A 27,981-nucleotide genomic window follows, 5' to 3' on the forward strand; every position below is an offset into this window, starting at 1 on the left:
CTGAATGGAGCTAAGTGTTTTGCTCAATGATTTACCTCTTTCCTGTATTCCACTTAGTGTTTGTACTGATGTTGGATTGGTATTGCAGCCTTTGTATACAGCCTTACACATATAGCGCATGTTTGCCAGTCACACTCTGGAGTCATGCCCACCAGCAAGCTAATTATACTGCTTTATATGCAGTGCATATACCACTTTGTCTTGCATATAGCAAGACAAATAACTTCAAAACTGAATAGTACTGTATACTCTTTGTAAAAACACCCATAATTCATTGCAACTAAAATGAAAATTCAACACCAATAGCATTCCATGGGGATATCACTATATAATTTTCTTTCACACCATTTCATAACATAGCCATGATGAGTATTGCGTGACCTACACCAGGACTGCCTAAGGATTTTCACTTCCTTTATCAGCAATAGCAAAAATATGTTATTCCAAATTGTATGCACAGGTATTAGGTAGAAAACCAGATTTGGACTTTATTCTTCCCCATAGCTTATTTTTCTACTTCCAGATTTTCTTTTACAATGAAGGAATTGTAAGAATCTCAGACACTGAAGGAATAAGCTGCTCAAAAAACCCTAAGTATTTCTTACTATAAAGTCTGAAAATATCTTGTATGGATACACAAAAGTGAGGAAAAAATATGAAAGGAAATAAAACACATTAGAAACATTGATGATACAGATTATTGCATATCATACCTGAATTCTTAATGTATTTGTCTAATAAAGTACAGGCTGTGTTTACACTGTCAATCAAGACAATAATAAGCAGTAAAGGACAGCCTAAGCTGAAACCTGAGCCCCTACCACCAGAGAGAAGCTAACCAGCAATGACCTAGCTGAACATGAGTCCAGCTGAGACTGGACTGTGGGCACAGCATTTTCATTTTCCTTTTTGTTTCTGAGAGTTTCAGCTAGGTTGCAGCAGGCAACCGCATTAGTGCTCAGCTCTGATGGTCAGGATTGGGAGGAGGGAAAAGCATTGTACTCTGCTCCCAGCTTGGAGGTGAGCTCCTGCCTCCCAGCTCAGCCTGCAGCATGTCTACACTTCTGCAAATATCTCCTCTTTTCTGGGGAGCTGATGACTGGCAGCTTCCCTTCACAGCCTCTGCCTCTCAGGAACAGAAGGGGAGAAGTGCCTGTCCCTCAGAAATGACATATGCTGCTCAAATCAAGTTCAGGCAGTCAGTCTGTGTCAGCGTGTCTGTCCACAAAGGACCCAGTAGCCTACAATTAGGAGCTTGCAATTTGAATGGGAGGCGAGGTAAATTACAAGTTCTAGTTTTGACTAACACCCAACATATCTACATTGTAAATATGACCATAGAGATGCAGAAGATACACATATATATACACACAAACGTAATTTATAGATGTATAAAAGGGGTGAAAATGGATACAGAACTGAATGTTAGTTCCAAGTGTGGCTTTACCAAATGAGAGGTTTGAATTCAAGAGTTATGTCAAAGAGGAGATAGAATAAAAAAACCAAACATGACAGGGTCAGGATTAAATGAGATACTCTACTGTTCAAACTTGGATTCCATTCCAAACTATTCCCAAAAAGGTTATTGGGATAAATATGATTTCATTCTTAGAAAACAATTTGAGAATTTTTAATGATTTAATTGTAATATGGTTTTAATTATTTTCAAAATTTTCGCCCACCTGGATCAATGTTTCTTGTTGGTAGTCAAGATTTCAGTAAACAGAGAATTCCAGTAGTTATGGCTAGAAATATTACAAAAATCTCAGAACATGCTGAAAAAAGTTTGAAAATATACATAGCATTTGGAAATGTTCTAGATTTGTAGTAAGATTTTATTTTGAAAAGACTGATTTTGAATGAAAATGTAAAAATAAACTCTGGCCATAGAATGAAAGCTGAAAAAAACCACACAGGAAAAGAAAACTCATTATGAGTAAGAAAAGAGAAAGATGTGAAAGGAAAGAATAAGGGACTCAAAGTTGCTCCAGCATGAAAAAACAACAGTATTGTCAACCAGCACTTTGCACTGCACTTCTTCTGGTGGATTTTAACTGGAAAAAGAGGCAACTATAAACACTCAAGCAGGATGTTAAGAACATTGAATGTTACCATTTTGAGGAGGTACTCAATAAGGCTGTTAGCTTGGATACGTTGCAGGGAAAATGTATTCATCCAGATTTAATTGGATCTGTTTGGGAAACTCAGCATGGCGTGGTTGCCATTTCTTAATGACATGAAAGGCTTATCAACACTTCATGTTCAAGAGAAATAAATAATGCAAATTACATAATTTAGTCAAACATTTTCAAAAATGCTAGCCTGCCCATTGCCTAATTCATCCTGCTTCAGGCCAGAGGAAAAACCTTAACCAACCTCTGTTGAAATGGGCCTACCTGACATAAACCATTTCTGTTAATTCTACTGACCTTGGATCACTAAATGGATCATTAATGATCCACATGATTTTGCTGAAGGGGCAGTTGGGCTGGGAGTAACATAGATTTCAAGAAGGTCTTGGATTAAGAGGCAGTGATCACAAATCATGGTTCTCTACGTCAACCTTCCTACCCTTAAGTGAATTCCACAACAGTGTTCGTTTTAAGGAAGAGATCACAGATGTAAGGGCTGAGAATTGCACAATGAAGTTTCCTTTCAGTTCCTCAGCTTGAAATATTAGTGAGTTTCTGCAAAGTAAGTGCTTCTCATGAAGCATACTATTATTTCTCACAATTTTGAGAGCATGTTTTAAGACTGTTGGAGGAAAATCTTGTTTCTAAGAATTTTCTGAGTCTCTCTCTCTGACTTGTTGAGTTAAATGGTGTGTTAGTCTGTATTGTGTCATTGAAAATATGAGCCTGATATTTGTGGTTTATTAATGCTTAAGAAAGAGGAAAAATCAGAAGTAAAATCACAGATGCAATGACCAATGAGCATGTATTGAAGAAGCAAGGGAATAGGAGAGCAGCTGTGGGGCATGTTAAGTCTAGCTTTGCATCTTTGATCCAAAAAAGAGCATAAACATAGACACAAGGAAATAAACAACAAAGACTATTAAAGCTGCAAAACAACTTCAGTAACCAAGTGTTATCAAGCACCTGGTTATAATCACTAAGCCACAGTAAGAACTAAGTCAATGTCTGCTGTGACGTATCTGTGGCTGCAGATGGAACACAGTTTGTGAAATAAACAGAAATGATTGCCTCATTAGGTAAATATCTCTTTTTCAGTGGTGTCACCCTACATTTAGGTAGAATTTCTGTGACAAAAGAAAACAGAAATAACCCAAACATCTCAAGATTTCCAGGTCAGAAAGGACAAGGGGCAGTTTAGTTCCTGGATGATAGAAAACACTTGAATTGCACTTGAGCAGTCCTCAGAGGCTAACTTATCAAGGTCTGCAAGCAGGCTAATGTGTAATCCATGCTCAATACTTCTTATTGGATGAAGGCTAGTGGGAAAGCCTGGAGAAAGTATCTGATTAATGTCTCATGCTAATAAACAGTGACTTCCTGTTCACTTGCGTATTAATGCAAAGACGCAGAGGAGGTTTAAAGAAGTTGTAATGAAACAGGAGAAGCAAACTAAAACAATGAGATGAGTCACATTCAGATCATAATTTAGGCAATGACAATAGTCAGCTAATAACACTGAACCTAAGATCTGAGGAGAAAGAAACGTTTTGGATTATCTGAGAAGAGCTGCCAGTTGTGAAGGCAATTGCAGGCTCAGGGAAACATGGAGACTGTGAGGACAGGCTGGTCAGCACTGTCCACAGATGAGTAAACTGGACTTTTCAGGGATATAAACATGGGCATTGTGGACAGAGGAAGAAAGTTCTTGCCAGGTCCGATGTGCAGGATGGACATACTGAGTGAGCCATAGCTCTCATGGTCTGAAAGTTAGTGTCTGATTTAAGCCTCAGCCAAGTAAAGATTGAGTGGAAATCAGTGTTACTCACTGATTTTGCAGTGGGAAGGAGTATGGTACAGTTAGGTCAGTGACCAGGACATTTAGTGACAGTCATAGACTGCTGCAGTATTAAGTTTCAAATAATGCAAAAGATAGTGTAATCTATAACTACAAAAGGTTGGGGCAGCTTATAGTAGATGCTAGAACTGATACAACCAAAAGATGTAAGAATATTTACTCTATCGTTAACTAGTATCATGGGGAGGACCGTGCCAGGTCTTTGAAATGTAAATATAAGGCCCAAGAATTCATAATGTTATATTTTTGGATCAGTTTTGGCATGTTAGTGGGCCTATATGGTGTTACTATTCAAAAACAATGATGGCACTATAGAAATTCAGTGCATTTAAAGACTGGTACTAAGTGAAAGTGGTGAAACTATTGTAATTCTTGGGTCTACCAATAATATTAAGGATTCTACCTCCTGGACCCTTAACTATTTAAGTCAAGAGTCTGATACCCTGCTTCACCTTATAAGATTAAAGTGTAAGAAATTACAGAACATAGGAATGATCTTTTTTTTTTTTTTCCTCCTGTAACTGTGAAGTTAAATTTGAAAGCCCAGCAATTAACCTGACTTGATTTTCACAAATCCTCAGCGTCTGTCTGAGCTGCATTTTCAGTAGTTCAACCCTTCAAGTTAACAGGACAAAATTATTTGCTTGCCATTTCTTCACAGTTAGTGTTACTGAAATAAATGAGACTAGTCTCTGAATATGATTTAGTGAATTAAATTCAGATTTGTGGAATCTAGCTATTAACAATGGGGGCAGTATCAGGACCAGATAAATATAACAACTATTTGTAGAACTGGAAAACAAAAAGGGAAAATGCCAAGGTTCAGTGAATGTTGGTAAACTGAATTACCAACGAATAATGAAGAATTACCATGGCATAGGAAGCAGACTATATGCATTAATGTTTCCCATCTACATATCTACATATTCCAGCTTAGCTGGACTGCAGTAAAGTATACTTTCAATGTTAAATCTTTTAAGCAAAATGTTATGCTCTTATGAATCCATACATCTAAAATCCTGGATACTCTCTTGCACTGATTTTTGTACGGAAATGTCTGATCAAAGTTTTTCAGTCTTTTAAGATGCACAAACACATGCCATTATAATTATTTTTATTTTGTTTTAAACAAAAGCTTAACGTTTGCACACTTCTATTTCAGCTGGGCTGGCTCCACAGTTTCCAGCTGGGCTGGCTTTTTTTCCAGGTGACTCATTCCCCTTTGCAACTATGGGATAGGCAGCCTCTGGTATGTCACTAAGAAGTGTCTGCTTACATATACAGAAAAGAAGTTTAATGAATCATGAAGCCATGATGCAGTAACAATAACACGTCCTCATGCAAAAGGTATAGAACGACCACAGAACGGAGCAGAAACATTTGTTTCAAAATCTGTCCTACATGGAAGCATTTGTATAATTTTTGCCTTATTTTCCTTTGTCATAAAATAAAGATTTGTTGATAACAATATGAAATGCCATGCTTCATTTTAGAGTTGATCCTTTGCTTTTCAGGATTAAAATCTAACTGGATTTTCAGGTTTATAATACAACTATGAGCCACTCTTCAGAAATGTGAATCTTAGAAGACTCTCCAAGTGTAACACAGAGACGTTTGGTAATGGGATATTTCCTGAACAGATCTTTTTTTTTTTTTTCAAACATATATGTATGTATACCCCACACCCCTTATTTAAAAGCGTTGCTTTGCTTTCTTGCAAATACGGTTTGAGCAGTATAACCTGTTGGCTAGAAATGCAACTACTAAAGCCTAGCTTATTTACTCTTGCAAATGCACATAGAATAAACACACTAAACAAAATTAGCATTGTACATTTTGGAGTATATAATCTTTGGGAAAAGAATGTCTATTTGTTCTGTCTTTTAAAGTTGTATAAGACAGTGAGGCAACACTGTTTCTATACCTATTATTTCTAGGTGCACCCATAGGATAAGCAATAGCCATCATCTCCAGTTAATGAGTAAATGTGGTGAGGAATTAAAGGAATGGATACATTCTTGATTGAAACGTGGCTATCTCCTTTAAAAATAATAGTTCATCATCTGTGTAATGAAAAAGTAACACACTGTCTTAAAACTTTCCCTATATTCCTACAATAACAATACAGCTGTATGGTTATTTACCCTTCATAAAGATAGAAAAAACCAAAATGTTTTGCTACATTTTTAAAAAACCTTTTAGGTATAGGGTTTCCTGATATTAGAAGAAACAAACACTGTCACCACATCTTGTGACAAAAACGTAAAATATCTTTAAAGGTCGGCATAGCTTTCGCATGAAATATGTCTGCAGAGAAAAAAATTGCTTGAGAGGGGAGAATAAGACTTTTGGAATAGTTAACTACAGAGCAGCTGGCACAGATTAGCCTATGTCCTCATACAATCAAAATGTTTCTATTAGAGAACTTGAGATAACTAGCTTGAGAGCATTTAAGTGTACTCCAGTATTTTTTTTCCCAATGTAATCAAGCATTATCTCATGAGATATGACTGCGTTATCCCAGTAGAACTGAAGAATTACCAACCCTACACTATTACATATATATGTATTTAATATCAGGTTATTGGGCTCAGTTTTTATCTGTGGTGTATGCCAGCTTTTATTGGCTTAACACGAGACACACCATGACAAAATCAGCTCAGGGAAGAAAGAGACATTGCATGAAAACTCTGGCTACTGATTCACAAGTGAGGCCAAAAGAGTGTAACTACAGTCTCAGAAATGCATAGTAGAAATAAACGTCTGGGGAAAGAACCTGTCTCAGTCTAGAGCCAGTGCCAAGGCAAGCTGTAATGAATTTATAGCCACCATCAGCTGGCCACCTCAAGGAAGAACAGCACCAAGAACACTGCAGGTTTCAGGTGCATTCAAGGCACCTTGTAGTGAGTGGTGCTGGACTAGTGATTGCTCAATGTGAAGAACAGGACATTTTGAATCTAAAAGTATTTTTTACTGTACACAAATTTAATATTAAAATAAATGTTACTATTTTCAAACATGTCCTACGTGTGGGAGAAAGATAAATGCATAATCATGCTGGAATTTCCAATAAAATATTTATAAACTGCAGTTCCATTGTTATTTGAGCTAAATCCTGCTTCCTCTGACTCATATCAATGACACACAAATGCCAATATGTCTGTTTCACTAAGTCAGTGTGTTTATTAACACAAGCAAAGTACCATTTGGCTTTTCTTCATTTAAAAAAAGATGGAATAGTGGAGCTTACTATCATGCCCAGAAAACTACATGACTGTATGTGGAATCTGAGGTCTTTTGAAGTAACTGAGAGTTTGTTGGCAACAAAATTGGGATTTCACCAAACTGATTTGCACCCATCTGCTGTGTGTATCATCCAGGGCAACCGTGCCTGGGAGAGGCTTTTTCATTCTGAGAGTTTCTCTTTCTCTTATCCATGGCTCAGTTGCCTGTTTTAAAGAAATGGTTCTGACTCCATTTATGCTAGATTCTTCTGCTGCCACAGATATTTATGCTTAGGAAGATAAACATCTCTAAACACGCAATTAAATTCAGTAGTACATACCCTCAAAAAAAGGCTGAGCTTTTGTGCAATTTCTGAACAGAGGTGAATAGAGAGCTGAAAGGAACACTTGCTTATGAAGAAGAATGACAGAAAAGGGCATTGGGAAATGTGTCAGTTTCCTCAAACTGCTTTAGGGACACCTCAGAGAGACAGAAAGAAAACACACGCAAATGAGTAAGAACACACATGGGACAGTTTAGTTTAATCTAAATCTGATTTTAAAGCATAGGTGCTGCAAAAATGGGGGGCTTGTCCTCACTGGGAACAAACTGTGAGTTTTAATATAGAATGGAAGGGAGTGTAACAAGCCAGAGCGATATTGCATCACTGAAGGCTCCTGAGGAACCTCTACCTACGTATCTCAGGCATTTGCATAAGTCCTATTAATACATTTCAGTGCATCTTTACTACAGGTAACCTCACAATACAAGCGACAAGGGAAAACAATATTAATTGCATTTTAAGAATGTGAAAATGAAAGGCACCATAAGCCTTTGTCCCAAGGCAGAAGCAGGACTTGACCTAAGCAACTGTGCTGGCCACTGGGCTAAGTTCCCCTTTGTTTTTGTCCCTGCTTCTCTGATCCATCCCCAGGGTGGTAACATTTGGAAGTGTACTTAACACTCTGGTTAGTGGGGTAATGACTGTGTTTGCTATGATTGTGTCTGTTGGGGGATGCTTCATTACTGGTTCTCATGTTTCAGGCTCAGTTCTGACAGTGTAATCAAACTGGAAAAAATGTAAATCAGAGTATTCTTGATGTTTATTGAATGCGTGTACTGTCTTGCTACATTTAACAAGAGAATTTTTTTTTTCAGTGTTCTTCCCCTGCTCCCTTCATCTCCAGAGATTTCCAAAGCAGCTCTGTGTAGCTTTATGTTTATCAGATTTTTTATCCTTTTCCTCTCTGAGACAGGAAGCTGAGGGTTTTGACCTCATCTGGATTTTTCCCAGTGTCAGGAGGTGGTCTGTTCAAAAAGATTCCATGACACTGATCTCTTCCTGATTTACCAGATAGCTAGGTCAATAAATAAGGTCTCTACTGTTTTTTCCACAGCTGTAAAATAACCAATGGACTCCTCTGAGAGCTAATTATCAAATCTTTTGAGTTTTTCTTTCAAGGAACAAGCGTTATCTTTCCGGTTAGTAAATTCCACTGCAGCGTAATTTAGCAAAGACTGCTTAATTGTAGGAGCCCTGGCTTAGATGAAGTGGTTCATTTAAGTTAAATGTTAACACTGGAGACCTGTTTCTTCTTTATAATTTTTTCTCTGTCCTTCTGTCAGTATATTTTCTCCTAGTCACAAAATCCTTTTACTGTTTATAAAATATTATAGGTCAATTGTCACATCCATTGAATCCACCAAGTGACAAAGAATAGGATTCTTCTGTATAACTCATGTGGATATGGAGTGAGGGTACAACAGTAAGTGGTAAACGGACACTGACCAGATTTGTCATTTTTCTGTCTGTATCCTCCTCATCAATACACCCAGCCTTTGTCCCGCTGCTGCCTCGTCATACGCCTGGCCTTATCTTGTTCCATGTGAGGCAGTTCGTTTGATGTGAGATATAACCCAGCAGAAATATCTCCATCACTAGTTAGCAAACATCTTTTCTGACACTCAGTGAAACCAAGGAAATGCGGAAGGGTCCAGTGACTGCCAAGACAACTTTCTTGACGCATCTAGCAGAAGTGACAGTAATCAGAACACTCCTAAAAGTTCATATGTCCCCATCTGAATTTATCTACTCCCACTTTATTCCATAGGAAACCTTTAATTGAAAAGCATAATTAGATGGTTATTTATTAACAGATTTCACTGATAATTCAAAATTTCTGGCTACTGAAGGTCAGTCAATAGGCTTAAGATTGCAAAAATCCCCAGAACACAGCCAAACTCTTCTGCTTCTCTCTCTTTCTCTTAGTTTATGTACGCTATATTATTTCAACTGGGATATTCCTTTTATAAGTTACATAGTTAATATGATCCTACTGGCTATTGAAAAAATGCATAATAATAAAGTGTTCATTTTGTCTGAATGCTACACACACAAAATTTAATGAAGTATTGGAATTCAAGGAACTCTCAAGTACTAACACCAGCTCTACCTTTGACTGAGAATAGATGACTTCTTTGTTTTGATCTATTCGTGCTTGCACTGATGTTATTATCAGTAACTCTTCCCCTAATCTGCTAAGTTTCAGATAGATTCTCTTGGCAACATCTCAAAAAAGTAGGGTGTTTACTGGACATTGTGATAAATATTATGTATTCTTTTTAACAAAAAACTTCTACAATGGTTATTTATAGAAATTCTCTTACTGCCTTTTAAAACACAAATAATACACAGATGGAGGTTGTTTCCACAGGAGAGACTGAACTAGAACAAATGAATCCTTATCTTATTTCCCTACAGAACACGCAAAGTGATATAATCACAAAGCAACTGTTCCACACACTGCCAAAAATTATCAAAACTACTGCCACATGATACATATGCATATAACATGAGGACTCCCAGAGAAAGGTAGAAGATTTTATGCTTTGGTCATGGTAGAGAAGATATATCTCACTATTTGTCATGGAGCAATAGGAACCACTCAGGCAGAGAATGACCAACGATGTAATGAAGTAGATGCCATAGATTCCTCTCAACATGGAGCCTCTTCCTGCATTACTGGGTTAAGCCACAGTCCACATTTGCTGTGCCTGCTGGTATTGTGGCCTGGGTGTAAATCTCAGTAGGTGTAAATAAGAGAGAATATCCAGATGAGATAGACAGCCTAAATAAAAAATACCCACTATAAACTCTACTTTCTATTACACAATCCTATGCACAACAGAGTTTTCCCCCTGCCTGTACAGGATTACATTTCAAATTGAATCCAAGCACTGTACACCACAAAATCAAATGTTAGGCTTCACAATAAATGAAGAAAGAGCCTTAGACTGCAGACAAATAGTTCCTTTGCATTTTTGATTAAAAATACCTTGGGATGACCAGGAGAGTGCAACGATTTCTAGCTGCTGAATTTCTCTTTTGTTTTGAAGAATCTGGGGTAATACCAGGGGTAAAACCATCCTTATTTTCAGCTCCCTTAACAGTTGCTGTTTAATAATCGCACAAGACATTTTTGGTGAAAAATGTGTTCCAGGAGTGAACAAATCAGCTGTTTATGTTTTAATCCACTCATACACTTTCTGTTCCACCTCTACAGACAGCCCTTACCTTTGTAGCTCACAATTCTGTCCTTACCAAAGACTGAAGCTTATACTATGGGATATTACTGAAATGCCTGCAGAAGGGAACCAGAGTTCCCTTCTACTACAGGCAGTAATTAAGAAAAGCAAAAGAAAGCTAGTTGTGCCAGAGACAAAAAAAAATCCCTAATATACAAGACTTAATCTTTCTATTTCTATTTCAAACATACATTAAGAGCAGTTTAGTGCTTATAGTCTGTAATATTTGTTATTTCCTCATTCAGACTGAGTTCAATTATGCTTGTATTATGTTCCCTGTCTACATCCCCAGTGGTATATAGTTTTGTTTTCAAGAAAGTATTATGGTGAAGTGGAATAGGACACTGACTTGTAAAATGCTGGGAAATGCACATCAGGAGGATGCATTCATGGAGAGCTGAACAGCTGGCCAACAGAATGAACACATTACCACAAAACTGCTGGGAATTAGTGAGAGAACTAGAAAGCACAAGTACAGGGGGAAAAATATTCGTCACTAGTTTTACATTGGATCTGATATATCTGAGACTGCTGAAACAAAAACTGTAAAAATCTCAAGAGACTGCCTAGTTTGTTTAGGGATTAAATTTTAAACTCAATTCAGTAATCCATATTCTTCTATCAGGGAATATTTATCAAATTCAACTAAAAGGAAACTGTAATATACTGACCTCTCTTAAAAGATCTGTCTTCAGAAGATTTGTTGGTAGCTAACGTTGTCCAGTCACAACAATTACATATCTTGCAGCCAGTTTGGTCGGAGTAGAGAACAAAAGTTGGATGTCTTCACATTGCAAGTAATGGGACTGTACAATACTATGACTACATCTGATACCTAGTCTTTCAATCATACCTCTTGCACTGTGCAGATATAAATCTGCTACACTGAGATCCTTTTATTCTTCCTAATATCTGAAAAATTTTCCCTGGCTATTGGCAATCCTAAAATATTTTTTTTTTCTTTGTGAAGCATCTATCAAATCAGCCATGCAGCTATCAAAACAGGATATTTACACTGAATCTTACTATCTCACATCTTTCACCATGTCACTTATCATGCTTAATATCACATCAATCAGCAAACTCACTTCAAAAGCATGCTCCTGGCCCAAACAAAAACACTACATCATGTATGTGCCCTAACCTACTAGCACAAACCTAACCAAAACCAATGGGAAATCCTTCTCCTTCTTTGGGAACTGTAACTCACTCTTAACAATTTTGATTGTTGACTAACACATGCAGTTCCATGCTGAGAGTATGAATTCTAATTTCCTCATTTTAGGATTGCAGATGATTTAGCAGCAATAGGAAAGAATATAGAAAGGCTTAAAATTCACACGTTCATTTTCACAATCAGATGATTTTGCTCAAATATAAAATAACTTGCCTTACCATATGCAGTCAAATAGAATAGTTATACAAAAGTCCAAAAATAGACTGAATGCAGTTTAAAATACAGGTCAAAATTGCCAGATTAAAGGGCTCAGTAACCCTTGTTGTTGAAACAATGTCACATCTCATACAGTTTTACTAGTTCAAAGACTCAGAATTACAAAAGCAAAAGCATCTGTCATAGGCCTATATAGGATAAGCTCCTTCAACCAAACATAATGAACACTGAGGCAGGTAAAAATAGATAATGCAGAAAAAAATGCCATGATAATAAGAATGGCAGATAATTTCTTTGTTCTTTAAGCAAATCAGACTGCTGGATTTCAAAGAGGAAGCTTTTGATGCCTGCCTTTTACATTAAGCTTGTTACTCTCACAAGTATTATTTTGGTAGATGGGATCAAAAGACATCTAAGCATCAAATAAGAATCAGCCCCCATGGTTCTTGAGGATCTTTGGTGTGCATAAAAGCAAAAGTAAAATGTGTCCAGAGAATACATGAAACAAACAAACAAAAAACAAAACAGGAACTGCAAACAAAAATTAACAAATTAACTTTATATACCCTGACATCTCTTCCTGAATTCCTTTCTCTTTTCTCACTCCCAGGAATTGTTTGTGTAGTTTCTGACCTGTGTGTTCATGTCAGTATTCAGGAGAGATATTCAGTCACAGACAGACAGGTTGTTTTGCATTTTAAAGGACCAATTGCTTCAAGATTCAGCTTTTTTTTTTTTTTTTTAAAAAAAACACCTCTTTTCTCCCCTTGCAGTTGCAGAGCTATGAAATTAAGGAAGTACACCTGTACTCAAAGAAAAACAAATTAATTTCTCAAGTAACTATTTTTTGATTAGAAGTCAGTGCTGTAACAGTAATTAAAACAACTGTAACAATCAAGCATGTATTTTCAGCTACTGGGTCTGTGAACCCCTCCTTTCCCTCCCCCAAGTCACATACGTTAGCAACAGTAAGGTGACATCATTAGAGGTCACAACCAGAACTACAGAGTTTGACAGATGGGCTATAACTGAACTACTCCTCTTTGGTGAACACAAAAATTTCATAAGTTTTTACAACAGCACTCTCTTAAAGAAAAAGTCAGTGGAAAGCATAGGGATGGAAAATCTGTTTCTATTTCAGTTGTGTATCTGGTAAGATGGAAAATTTTTCAAGTCTACACAGATGGTAAATAAATTTCTGCTACATGAGGCAGTTCCTGGAATAAAGAAATTTTCTCAAATAACAAGTGCCAAATTTTTTTTTCAGCAAGACTTATTTTTAACTTTCCCAGGGACTTGTTGAGAGAGCTAGAGAAGTGTCCTTTCACCTTCAGAATCCTGGTCTAACTCCAGAAATAACCTCTAATATCATTCTCAGCATAGACGAGTTTTCTTTACACTTTAAAAGACATTTCAAAGCAAAGAGCAAAGCTCTGCAATTATACTTTGCTGCTGGTAAACATTTTCTCTGAACATAGCAGCTAGAAAATAAGAAATTTCTATTTAAATACGAAGACTATCATCAATGACTAACAGTGATGACATTTAAACTGTCGTTATTATGCTTCATGAGGCAACGCTGTTGACACAAGAGAGCTTGTCCTCCATGAACTAAGTGTAATGGAAAGGACTGAGAGAGGAAGCCCAGAACCAGGGACCAAGTCACTGCAGACCATACCTGCTAAGGAAGCTGTGAAAAAGACACAGAATAGTTAGGTTTTTGTCAGATATTCTTATAAATTTATTTGAGTAGAGTTTTTGTGCAAGTGTAGAAGCGAGTGCTGGGCAATGGGACTAGGGACTACTATCACCACTACAGAACTAGCTCTTGAGGATGTTTGGGACAGCTGTTCCCCTCATACTAAAGTGTAGTAAGAGTCATGGAAGCTGCTCACGCTTTTCTCCAACAGCTTCAGATTCCCTTCCTAATCTGTTCATGCGTGTGCATGGCTCTACTTGGCTCCTGTTTGAGCCTGAAATCAAACCCTGTGAAATGATGATGCTTGCAAGGAGAAAAATGTCACTGAGTGATCTTTCCCTTACATACGCGTAAGTTCCAAAAGGCTAAAAGGTTTACTATTGCCACACTGAGATTAGTACATGAAATAAGAAAAAAAAAATAAATCAAAGCACTTCTGAGAAGGCAGGAGTGAGGGAGAAGAATTAGTGATCTTAACATGCTGACTAGAAGAGTATGGATAAGATGAAGAAGGATTTTTTTTGTCTGACAGAGTGTGGATGTCCTAGAAAAAAATTAATTGACATTCTAATCCGAGGCTGCTGTTACTATTCCCAAGAGAGCAAAATTCAGGAATATATGTATTTCTTCTGAATCTGATTAAAGCTGATTTCCCCACAGTCATAACTATTCATAGGCTTCAGTTTGCAAAAACACAAGCGACTGATTTAAAACAAATGTTGCAAAAGAACCTACAGGAAGAATTACAATATGACTTTTCTAAAAGCTTAATAAAATGTTTGTGAAATGTGCTAAATTACAAGTCCTGCAAAATAAGAATATTAATCAAGGTACGGATATGGAGGGATTTCTCTGCAAATTATCTTTGACTTTGTTACTAGCACTGTTGAGGAAGGGTTGGAAACAGACAAACTCATCAACTGGAAATAATTTTCATGAGCTGAGAAAGCTTTGTGCAATTAAGAACTGAATGATCACTTTATATAGAAAATAAATTAATTTTCACCTACTTATTTTCCAGTCTTATCCCACCAATAAGACAGCCCCTCAATATTCCTGTCTTTTTAGTCATATTTCTTCTCTTATTCACTCTGTGGCTATTTTACATCCTGTATAAGTGCAAAGCCTAAAGAGGATACGCTCATCTACCACATCATCTTGTCATCATCTATCAAGCAGTAGAGAATATATGTAAACAGGTGAGTTTACCGTGCTGGAATAAATTAAGTGGATGTAGTGAGGTGTGATGTACACATGGAGTCACTACTAAATTTGTGTGAGAAAAGTACAGCTTGGCATTTATCAGAAGCGTAGTGTTTCAGAAAATCTGCATGTAGGAAAATAGTTTAGTTTACATTCCTAAATTTTTGCTTGTGGCCATGCTTTTTCATTTTCAGTGCAGAAAAGTTGTCAGTTTTTGAAATATTTTGAAGCTAAAATTACATGCAGCACAAGCCACAAGCTTTAGCACTGCTGAATTTTTTCATGTATTTCACGCCTTCATATCAAACAACCATGAACCATGTATCAATGATTATCAGTGCATACAAACCATCTTTTTAAAGAAGGTTGAGAGTACTGCCCAAGTGATTAAAACATGCAGCACAAGAATAGAATCAACTCCTTAAAGATTTTTTTTTTTTTAAATGGGTATATTAGGTGATATATTTTATGTTAAAACAAAACTATCTAAATGAATAAAACATTCAGGATATCCAAATAGAAACCTCTGTTTAATTGAATCTGCTGTGTGCAAAAATGTTTGGGAAGGAGGTATCTTACAGGAAAGGATAAATAAACTTCCATTTAACATAAATATTTTACATATTGCATTTTCTCTTCTAACCCTTATGTAAAGTGAGACTGCAAAAACAATGTGAAACTTAATATATGAAAGCTATTGCTGTAATACGGCACATTATTGAAGGACATCCTCGTGTTACAATGAGCCAATTTTTCATTAACGCAGTGTGCATAAGCCAAGTTCCTTATGTTCACTGTTGTAAAAGCATTAGATGTCAGCTATGACAGAGTTATGAAGGAAAGCAAGGATCTGGTTTACATTTGCTGTACATTTACCCTAGCGCACACACACTCACGCATACATATAGAGAGAAGCTGTACTGCTGCCTAAATTTTTTTCATAGGAGAAAGAATCTCCCTCTAAATTTGAATTCATAACCATTTTAGGCCATATCCTCTGGAGCTTGGAATAGTTTTTGGCAGCAGAAACAGTATTGTTTCATTTTGTTAAGCAATATTCAATATACCCTATCTGCGGCCTAGACCCCCTTGTCTTTATAAACCTTCTATGCTGCCATTAGAGAGAGGGGTTAAAAGACATAATCATGAGTAATGCATTTTTAGGTGTTTCAATCATATGCACTACCATGATAGGAAGTAAGAAAAAAAAAAAAAACAACCAAAACACTACAAGCAAAAAAAACCCTCTAAAACCATTGAAAACTATACCAATGGCTCTCACCCTGCTGCAGTTCAGCTCATGGTAGGGTTCTCTGTCCGTGCTTGCTTGGTTTTAATTACTGCATGGAAATTGGTCAGATACCAGTGGACTTACCCATTACCATACTAATAAGGCCAAACACTCCTTGATAGCAGTGGCAAAGACCTCGCTGCTGTAAAACCTCAACCCCCAGAGCTGGCCAGGGTGGGCTGCGCTTCTATGCCTCCCTCTCAGACACAGCACTATTAACAAAAAACTTCTGCTTTTAGCACAGGTCACGTCTGCAGTAGAAGGTTGCGCTGAAAATGGTGCTCTGCCAAAGCTATGGCTTCAAAGGCTCTTCAGTATAGGTAGGGATGCTCTAATACTGGCTTTCCAGGGTACTGCTGTATTTACTGGTTTTTTTGTGTTTGTATTGTTTTTTGTTTTTGTATTTACCGTATCTCTGTGTGCCTCTCAGATCTCTCAATTTTCACTCGATTGTTAATTCAAAGTGAATGTTATGCTCATCAAAATGCCAGATGAATAGTTCTAGGAAGCAAAGTCCTTTTTAAAAAACTTTCTTTAACCAATGGGACAGTGTATTGTGGTCAGTGATGTCATGTAACCTAGAAGGTTTTGCCCAAATATTTTAATTCCACTTCCCATTTGCTAAACTGTTAGATTTGTTTTCTGTACTATGCCCATTCATTCCTCCCAAGACAGCTTCCTTCAAAAATGTGGTGTTGATTACAAATCTAGTGTCATTTTAGGAAGCGGTCATTGGTCCGTTTAAAATGACCTACAACTGAATATTTATAGACTACACGCAGCAAATAATTGGCCCTTACCAATCAGAACTTTTTAAAGATTAATTTTAAAAACAAACAAAAAAATATTTTAAAAGTTTTCTTCCAGCCAATTATTGCAAACCTGGACAAAATTAGAAATTTCTGAGTATAAACTGCATGAAACTAAAGCTCTCTACATTGGTTCCTGGAAGCATGTAATATCACTTTGGTGAAATGATCGTGTGTGACTATGTACCGTGTATAAATACAAATACTTTCATGACCATTTTAGGTAGCTGAACTCCAACTAATGCATAACTTGATGTGCAACAGTCTCTTGGTTTGCAGTCTAGACAACGCTGGCAGCCTTTAAAATTTATTGCTGAACACTGTCACAAAAATGTGTCAAAGTAAAATTTGCATAAAGGTTATACTGTAATGCCCTGGCAATCATCCCATCCTGTTCTGAGCTTGTTTTAAATACTTCTCAGATTGTTTGAAATACATCATACTTCAGTCCAAACACAAAGGAAGTCTGTGGGAAAGCATTCTTTAGCTTCCCAGATGGAGATAATATTTATGATACATATTTTTGTGAGAGCAACAGAGAAAATTCATGGCCATGCAACCACAATAATAGGAGTGCTTTATGACCACCACTTTCTACTAATTACCATAGATAATATGCATAATTTAAAAACTTAAATCCAACTGTTTTAGTCCATTTATATTTTTGAACCACATCTTTACTAAATAGTAAAATTAGGAAGCAAGGTTTCAATGTAGAAAAGAGAAACAAATGCTCATGACAGCCAAGAAGGTTTCAGTTTTTTTAAAGAAATCATACTATTTGTTTTGCTTTACTTGCAGGTCTTGCCAGATTCTTCCCAATGCCTTCAAAATTATGACCATTTAATAGCAATGTGCAAATGCAGCAAATTCTTTGTGGTGAAGCAACTGTGGATCTCAGTAATAGTTGCCCACTGTACTAATACTACAGACTGTAGCTCTGAGACATGTGGGTAGAAACTAACCTTAAAAACCTGCTGTGGCTTAGGTTGTCTCATCAATTTTTGATGGTGTTCATATTCACATTATGAATTTGGAAAAACAGATCCATGATCTTTCCCAAAAAGGAAAGATCCGTGCTCTTTCCTTTCTTCCAAATTTTCAATTTACAAAATTTGAAAATCTTTGAAAAACCTTTAGAAAGACTCAGACTGACAGGAGATGCAGGAATGGAACAAAAGCAAATCTAAATTCCATACATGATAAAATAGATTTCCACTGTTTGAATGTTCATCTTTAAAAAAAGATTATCAGATTTCCAATATTTGCATTTGCCACTGTCCTTCACAAAACTAAGAAAAAACATTCCCTAGGTGCCAAAATTATATTAATGATTTGAAAGTAATTTTGCCTTGGCAGTGCTGCTGTAGTAACTAGCTTCTGTAGTCTCTAAGGTTACAAATTACTATAACACCCAAGTGTTACTTAAACATGCTTTAAGAACACTGCAGTTCAGCTGACATCCATTAATACTTAATGCCTAGATTTAAGCACTGAAGTCTTGGTCTTCCATGATCATACTGAAGCAGTGAAGCCTTGGTAACCTACAACTATCCAAACAACATATGTTGTTGTCCACATTTTCAGAATTTTTAATGATCATTATAATCTGAGAATGCAGATTTTCTTCTTACTTGTTGGATTGCTCCACTAGAATATTCACAAGTGGTTTATCTTTAAAAAATACTCGATAGGAAAACAAACTGTGGGAAATGATTGCATTTATACATGATATTTTGAAACGATGTAATTAAAGATAGTTGACTTTGAAAATTAGCAACTTTTAAAGCTGTCATCTTCCTCTGGCTGACACACATTTGCAGACTGAATCTCAGAAAAAGGTAAATGCAATTCCCTATAAGGAAATCAGGACACAGCAAAAATGCACATGTACATTTTTTAAGATTTCCTGTACATTCCTGTTGTTTTTATTTGTACTTTTATCTTCTATGCTTGTCTTTCCTATGCTGACCTGAGTTATTACAGTGCAAAACTAACAAATGCGCATCACTGACAAGCCTACATATGCCTACATATTACAACATAAGCAGTAATAGTTTAAACTTGATCCCTACTAAACCAGATTCTATAGAAAAAAATTAAGAGTTTTAAAAGCTAAATTAAAAATTGGTATAAAAAAAGAGTTAATCATTAAATTATCTCCATTCAACAAAGTCAGAATTGAGGTAAAGAGAGATTAAGACTTCAGAAAGACATACTTGTGACAGGTCTGGAAACTCGGCCCCTAGTATCCTAAAAGCAATAAAATAAGAAAATTATCTAAAATGTTGGATACTATTGTTCACAACAAGCTCATATTACTTTTTAAATAAGAATCTAATGCTGACAGGTGAGCACTCAGTTGAAAGGATTATGCAATGTGAATAGTAGAGATGACAGGGAAAAAATTGTAAGGAAACCATTTCAGTAAAATAAGTAGCTCTTATGATTTTTTTTGGAAACTTTCCTACTACCTCTCCCAGGTACCTTACTGAGAGGACTAAGCCAGCAGGCAAGGCTCCATAGGCTTCCTGTGGAGTCAATTTACAGTAAGATACAAGTAGAAGCTCCTGGAAGAACCTAACTTTCTAACTTGCCATAAAAAACATAGTTTTAACCTTGTAAAACAGAATTTATTACAGATGGTAACAGAAGAGAGTCAGCCTTCACATCTCATGGGCAACCATAATATTCAAGTAGAAATATGGATGGAAAGGCCCAGATTCAACTAAGCATTTTTTGTGTTTGTCTTCTCACATTAGTATAGTTATAATTGATGAATTAATGAAATAAACTTTATTGCAACAGTACAGAAAATGCAAAACCATGCTTTAAAAACTCACAGCTTTTGTGTGGGGGAAAGGTGTTGCTACAAAGACCTGTGTCACCCTAGGTAACCTTCTACCCGGGTTTCTTTCTACATTTACTGCCATCCTTCTGATAATTTTTTTCTTAAACTAATTTGCATCTCATTGACAATGGCTGCTGCTGTCATACCGACATCATCTGTGTCTTTAAGTATTCTTTCCAAACCACAGAGTGTTTAATCTAGAAATCTGGATTTAAATAGGAGCAATAATAGTGAGCATTAGGAAATATCCCTGACTATTATACTCTTTAGTCTTGCAGGAATGACTTCGAAATAACATCAATTGTTTGAAATTGGAAAACTAAGCTGGCCACCATGAAGAACTGCAAGGAGTAAATATTAAAAGCAAAAGTCCCATAAAAGAGACCTAAAGAATTTGTACATGGAAACATTTACTTCATTCTTTTTTTCAGTGAAACATAAGCAAAATACTATAATGAGACTGAAATGCAGTCAGAGATTACCTGTGAAGAGAAACTGGTACAAATTCATCACGTATACTCCAATCAGTTTGATGCCCCAACTAGCACTTCCTGAAACAGTATTCTAGGCTATACCTTTCCTTGGAAGGAATACAGCTGACAAACTTCAAATCACCAGGCACAATACATCAATTACATTTCCTGAAACCAATCATTATGTATCGATTTCTTATTTCATTGCACTGTAAGCAGTGAATTTGCCAGTACTCCATCATCTCTAATCTTATAGACTTTTTAATACTTTCAGTCAAAAATCTCCATAGAGACCAGAGTTTGTCTGAAGTATTTTGAGCTTCATATTGGAAGATTTACTCCAAATCTCTTTCTATGAACTTCTCAAAAAAATTACTGTGACAATAACCTCTTCCCCAGTGACTGAGCAGTTCCAGAACCTATTTCTCCCACAGGTTAATGAAAACAACAATATTAAGTGTTGCAAAAGAATATTGCTTTGAGTTGCCTGAGAAAAAGGCTGCTTTCAGAGAAGCAAATTTTTTCTTTTCTTATATCATTACAATCTGGAATATAAAACATAAGAGATAGAAAAGTATTTCATCATTGCAATGAATGACAGATTTTCAGTAAACTGTGTTTAATGGCAAGTGTAAAGGCATGTAAGTGTCTACACATTACCCAAACTAAGAAAACAATTAAAAAGGTAACTAACAATTTTCACATGTCATTGTTCATTTGTGTATGTTAATTCAATTCTTTTTGTTCTTACATTTAGATATGCTTGAGGATATGGTTTAGTGGTGGACTTGGCAGTGATAGCTTAGTGGTTGGACTTGATGATCTTAAGGGTCTTTTCCAACCTTAACGGTTCTATGATTCTATGAAAGTACATTGTATCCAAGTAGCCCAAGTGCATGTGAGTAGTGTTTCTGGCATTTACTTTGGATCAAATCAGAATACGCTTCTTATATGTTCGTGTATATTCAGTGAAAAATCAGTTTACTTTTTCGCAGATTATTTTTTTCCCCCTCAATCTTCTGGTACTATCTTGCTAAAGCTACTTTGTGGATTGCATTTTGTTTTTAAATATTAACTACCACTTCCTGAGCCTTATTAAAAAGCCTATGGAAAGTAATTCTATCTTTTTGTATGCAGAATGCTTTTCAATACTCCATCTCCTCCTTTCCTTAAATGCAGGGATACTACAATCTGCTATGAATTGAGTCCAATGTTACTTGCTGTTATAGTGTTTTTATTGTTTCTTTTTTTTTCCCCACAGTCATGAGTCACTTTGTATTTTATTAAAAATAATAGGTGATATAACAGGAGAGAGGAATGAATAGTCACAGTTGGTTCCTTAGCTGTTTTCTCCCAATTTACATGGAACAATCTCTAGGCATATAATCTAAGAATGGGGGTGGGAGGTGGGGTGAGAACAATGAAATATAAGGAACAAGTCAAAAATAATTTTATAAGTGGAGTTCATTGCTGTTTCATTTTTTTTTGTTTTAATTTTCATGGATTTTTACTCAAACTCTTCAGAGTCAAACTTCACAATGATGACTTTCTACTCCTTTACTGATTCATCATGTAAAAGAGCTGTCTTAACCTTTTTTTAAAAATTGCATTTACAAAATAATGATTAATATAGGTTGCAACACCACAGTTGAGATTACTCCAACCTTTGGAAATTCAGAATGTACAGTTCTCAAGTGAAGTGACTATCTTAAAATCCCAAATTTATTTAAACCAGGAGAGCATAGAGGAGGGTCTAGCTGGTGTAGCCACATACCCGTTTATGCTTCTGCTACAGCGAACCATTAATAGTCATTATTTATGTTGTGGATAAACTGAATTGATTATGAATTAACACAAAACCAGGAAAGCTTGATTACTGTGGGATCTTTCAATTAGTCCTAACATTAACTTCTCACAATTAAATTCAAGCATTTCCTAGTTTTGAGCCTTAGGAAGTCTTTCTGGGAAAACAAAGGGAAAGAGGGTGATGTGTATCAACCTTCTGAACCCTGGTGACTTAAGGGAGCAAAGAATGCTGTAACAGCTGGACCTGTTTGCAAAAAGTATCTTCAGTGTCAGTACATCCATCATGACTAAAGCAATTTACTGAAATGGAGCTAGTGCTGGTCAAAGATGCTAAACCTTAAGTCCTTAAGCCCTCAAGCCCTCAGACCTGCATTCATCTGCAGAGCAAGCACAGCAGATCCACAGTCTCACCTCAGCTTCAGTTCGAAGACAGCAGATCTAAAGATAAGAGGGGAGGTCATGCTCTGTTGCCACAATTAGAAGCAGTTTAAAATGTTAACGAGGAACAGGTTTTCAGAAGAATTTAGTAAGAGCAGAATGATACCTCCTCAAAGATCCTAAGATCTTGGCTGTCACGAAAGTACCTGAAGTTCAGTTCCTTTCTATGATCCCCCAAGGTGCCACCTCAAGGTTTGGGTGCCCAAATACCTTCAGCAATCCATCTCCATGTGCTTTTTCTCATATTCTGACCTCTAAGAGCACATATGTATTTGCAACTATAATTGACACCGAGCATTAATCAGACAGTGGTGTGTTTTAGGCCTTAACTACACTGTTTGAACTGCTGACCTTGAGAGAAAAGGTTTTATATACCATTCCCAATCCCTTAAGTCTTCCTGTCACTGCAAACCAAATACTTGACTTTTATGGATGGATTCAGTTTCAAGTCTGTTGTTTTTCTAATGTTTTGTTAAAATTACAAACGTGGCTTTCAAGGAACATTTGTAAACATAGGCACATTTTTCATTACAGATTATTACCAACACAGACAGGCTTTTGTAAAATAGTGTATGATTAGTGATAAATGATAAAACCCTGCACACAGGAGCATTGTCTGAAGAAGCGTCCTGTGAATTTTGAGATAAATAATATCAGCAGCAACAGCAGATCATACTTTTTTCCCTCTTGCCGAACATTTTACCATTGTTGGTAGACTTCTCTAACCAAAGTGTACAAGGTCACTGCTTCAGATCTACAGACTCCATCACCTTTTACAGTGCACACAGCTTTGGTGTTGCTGCAGCCATGTAACTCTCAACCTTCATTGAAACAACTCCTTGTTCTGCTCCTTTCTATGCTCATGTCCTTTCTTAGTTTTTCTCACCATTAGTCTCACTGGAATTTCTATATTCTGCCTTTTATATATTTAATGACAATCATAAATCACAAATATATTCTTAAATATAATTCTGGTGAGTGGACATTGAAAAGATGAGTACATGACCTCAGGTCAAGATACAACAAGATACATGGAAACTAGTAATGTCAAACCTATTAAAGTATAAAGCATGGTACACTGAAAGCAAATGTGGGCATTCACAGCATAGCCACTGTATCTGACATAATAAAAATAAGGTTTATCTGTATTTTCAAATAATAATTATAGGATCCCAAAATTACACTATAAAAATTAATCTTGCTCACAATATGAAATGTACACATCAATATTAACAACTATGCTTAGTAAAAAAGAAAATTATATGCTAAAGTTGAGCACCTGAGCATATGGTTATAAAAGTCAATTAATTCTCAAATATGATGTTAATTTAGAGGTGTTTTTTTTTGTTTTAAACTTAAATTGTTTTCTACAGATGGGCAAGTTTAGCATTTTTGGTACTGCTAGTCAGGTTTCTGTTTCTTAATTGTAACTCAGAGCCATACATGTTGCGAGATCAGTTGAACAGTTACCATGTTAACTGTGATTGCATGCACTACCAAATGAAGACTGGCTTTGAGGGCTTCTGAAAAATCTTGCAAAAGTTACATACAGCTTCCAACCATATCAGTTGAACGTTAATATTAACAAAGGGATTACACAAGGAAGCAATGGCCAGCAGCTCAGGATACCGTGTTGGCACACAGTACTTTAGATATGTAAATTTGTGCTTTAGCGAAACAGCTACTGAGGTGCTACAGCTGATAGAAACACCCCCACTCCCCAATTAATAGAAACCAGATTTAAAAAACAGACAAAAGAAGCTGGATCATGTCAAATGAAAAAAGGCAGAGAGAGGAGCAAACAATTACGTATTGGTTATTAGCAAGAATAAACAGCATAGCTGGGAAAGCCAGACTTCAGGATGAATTCTGTAGTGCCACAGCCAACACATCTCCTCCCGTGAAAGCCAATGTAAGTTTTATTGCTAGGTAATCTCTCCGTTAAAATTTTGTAATGATATTCTTCCTTACTCTGTGTGGACAGTGAAACTCTCTGGTTGCTTTAAGATTACAAAACATTTTTTCAAACTCTGCATACTTCTTTTTGCAAGAACATATGCTTGTGGGGCTAAGCTGAAAACCAAAGAACTGCTGCAAACTGTTTCCACTCCTTTTTTCCTTTTGAAAGTTTTGTTGCACTTTTTCCCTGTTCTCTTTTTTCAATAAGGTTTCCAATCCTCTAGACACAATCTGTTTCCTAAGAGGGCTAATAATACCTGATAACAGCAGAAAACCAAAAATAAAACCAAACCCACAGAAGACACTAATTCATTTAGCCTTGAACAACATATTTATAATTATATATGAGTAAAATAAAGTGAATATAAGGCACCTTCCAAATTCACAGCTCGGCCATTTTCAGCTTAAAAAGATCTCATGAAACTCGGTTGTTGTATAAACACATTATTGTCAAAACCATTTGAAGAAAAATCTGACAAGTTATTGAAACAAGGCTGAAAAACACATTTGATCTTCAATCAATCAGTCATGGAATCACCTTCATCAGAAATGGGGAGAAAACATTAGGAAAAAAAAAAAATCTCTGCAGTTTATGAGCATCCTACCTTTCTTTTGCGCAGTTTCACTTGACTGTCTGAATATTCTTGTGTGGTCAAATGATCCCTTACATGTAAAGACTGAATATCTTCTCCTGAACTGACATTTGAAAAGCATTTGTTTTCAGGGGCCACTTGAGGTTCTGTGAAACCACTTTCATCCAAACCATTTTCCACTGCCGGGATGAGAGAGCAGGGAGAAGATTGCATAAGGCAGTCGCTGGATTCCACTACTGAACATAGTTGTCTATCACTGCCGATGCATGATTCAGAAGAAATCCCACTCTCTACCACATTACACTCAGACTTTCCAAGCCCGTCTTTAAAAGCATCAGATTTCCGGCGCTGTTGTGCAATTACAGCAGTATGAAGCAGCTGCTTCCCAGGCATAATAATTTCTTTCACATTTGAAGAATTAGAAAGATTTTCTTTCTCTACATCTACTACTTCATTTAAACCTTCATAATTACAAAGCTCCAGGCTTTGGCCAATACTGCCACAAATGTTGTCTTCTTCCATTTCCTCTTTAGGAACTGTATCACAGCCAGGTTCCTTACTTATATCTCCAATTAGTCTGGATGCTTCTGTTGCCTTGTAACTCTCTGTTATTGGTACCATCTGTGTTAAGGAGCCTGCTCCATTTAAATTCTTCTCTTCATCTTTTGGTTCCCTTCCTACAGCAGTGGTGTGGTAGTTAACACTATCCAGGCTGAGTTCTGCATAGTCATGATCGTCATCAGACACATGAACTAGAGTTTCTGTGCTGGCCTCCAGAAAGTGCTCCTCATCCTCATGGTTATCATTTTCATCCACCTCCTTCGAAACATTTCCCAACTGCTTTGCAGGGAAGCCAATCAGCTCTCCACTATAACAGCACTCTGGAAATGAAGCGCATTTTTCTTTCCGGTCCACACTCAAAACCTCATCTTTTTCCATACTTGCCTGCAAGTTATCAGCTACAAGTCCGTGACGACATGCTGTATTATACTCCACAGACTCCAAAGCCAATCCCATCCACTGGGTCACGTGCTCTTCCCAGCTTTTCTTCCTGATTGCTAGAGACATGTCATAACAGTTCAGCAGCAGGCTGCAAAGTACCTTCCACGGAGGACCAGAGGAGATGTCATGGCTGCTGTGCACTGCTCCAGAGGGAGAGAGGGTTTCATCATTTTAACATCTGCAAGAAATAAAAAAAGACCGGGTTACTGAATCAACTCCAAATAAAAAAAGAAAAAAATGGAAGGAACAGTTTAAACAAAAGTATAAAAGCAAGATAAGACTGCGGGACCAGAAGGACAGGAATTTAGAAGACTATTTTGTTTAAAGTTTTAATACTTTTCATACAAAATTTGACAGCACCCATAATTCAGTATAACTTTTTTTCTGATTATGCTCCAATATCAAGTAAACAAAAATGGTATAAAAAGGCACATGGACAGGCAAGTAGCTTCAGAGCCAAAATTTTTACAATAAGTCTCTCTCAACTATGTCTGTCATAAGATATTAATTTCCATGGGTATAAATGGCATTATGTCTTATGATTGCTTTGCACACAAAGTTATTTTGTATTTCCTCCTCATCCAGAGGTATCCACGGAGTACAAAATTTTGGCTGTTTCCCAAAGAGGTAGAGCAGAATTTGAGGGTTATTCTGAATCTACCAAAGTTATAAACCACTTGTCTTATAAGTAGCTTTGGCCCATTCAGTGGCTTTCATTTTTATTATTATTATTTCACTCTCTTCAGGACAAGTTGTAATTACAAGTATTATATGAAACTGCAGGGGCAATCAGCTGTTGTGTGGTAATAAAAAATACAACCCTAGGAAAACTAATTTATGTTTTTGACATATTCCTTAGCTTAAATACATTTTAAAATGTGAAAAACCCCTTGGTGAATATATTTGGGATCTACTCTTGTAAGGAATGGAGGAAACCCTTATTTAGGATGGGAGCCTCCAGAAGGCGCGCTTGTGAGCCAGTGTCATCAGCCCTCACTGTGTCTTTCACCTGGAGCATCAGGCTCTGCCACAGCCCCTGGTGCCTGCTCGATTATCTAGGTGGGTATCTTTTACTGACTGCTATATCAGGCCTTCTAGATGATGGCACTTGAGATACATTAATTTTAAGACACTGCGCATATGAATTAGCACTAAGAAAATACCTTATATTAATTTATGCATTATGAAACAAAATTATCAAGTTCTTTGTCAAGTAACAAAACAAATCTTCTGGCCTGTAAAACATTAGAAGTTCAAGGAGCAGACGCTTCTACTTTTCTTTCCCTACATAAGAGCTGTCAGCACTTAGCATGGATCTGCTTATTGATTTCAGCAATAAAGAAGATTAAGTACTGAGTTTGTTCTGGGTCATTTCAGTCCACTAAGGCAAATTCTGATTGCCCACCAGGCCACAAAGCTGCCCTGACAAATCACATGCCTGAAAGTATAAAAGTGTTCATCTTGAAAGAAATGCAGAATTATGCTTGTGCAACTGAACCTCTGTAAATTATGTCTTGACAAACGGATTTTAGGGATAGAGTTGTACACGCTCCTAGATCTTTAACCTTCTTTGAGAATGGCAAGCTTCATTTCACATTCACATTTTCCACCTCTGTGGAAACTGTGCTTAAAAAGAAAATTTATTCATAGGGTAAGAGAATTCC

General features: G+C 36.6%; 1 protein-coding gene across 1 annotated transcript in view; it reads right to left on the reverse strand.

Annotated features, from left to right (window-relative positions):
- DLC1 (DLC1 Rho GTPase activating protein) overlaps positions 1 to 27,981 on the reverse strand; it is a 241,733-nt gene that overhangs the window by 198,169 nt on the left and 15,583 nt on the right. The window contains exon 2 of the mRNA XM_064449495.1: positions 25,328 to 26,495. Coding sequence (XP_064305565.1) covers positions 25,328 to 26,383 — 1,056 coding nt within the window. The 5' untranslated portion in view covers positions 26,384 to 26,495. The remainder of the gene's footprint in view (positions 1 to 25,327; positions 26,496 to 27,981) is intronic.

This window comes from Phalacrocorax carbo, chromosome 4 (assembly GCF_963921805.1).
Source record: "Phalacrocorax carbo chromosome 4, bPhaCar2.1, whole genome shotgun sequence".
Classification (NCBI taxonomy): domain Eukaryota; kingdom Metazoa; phylum Chordata; class Aves; order Suliformes; family Phalacrocoracidae; genus Phalacrocorax; species Phalacrocorax carbo.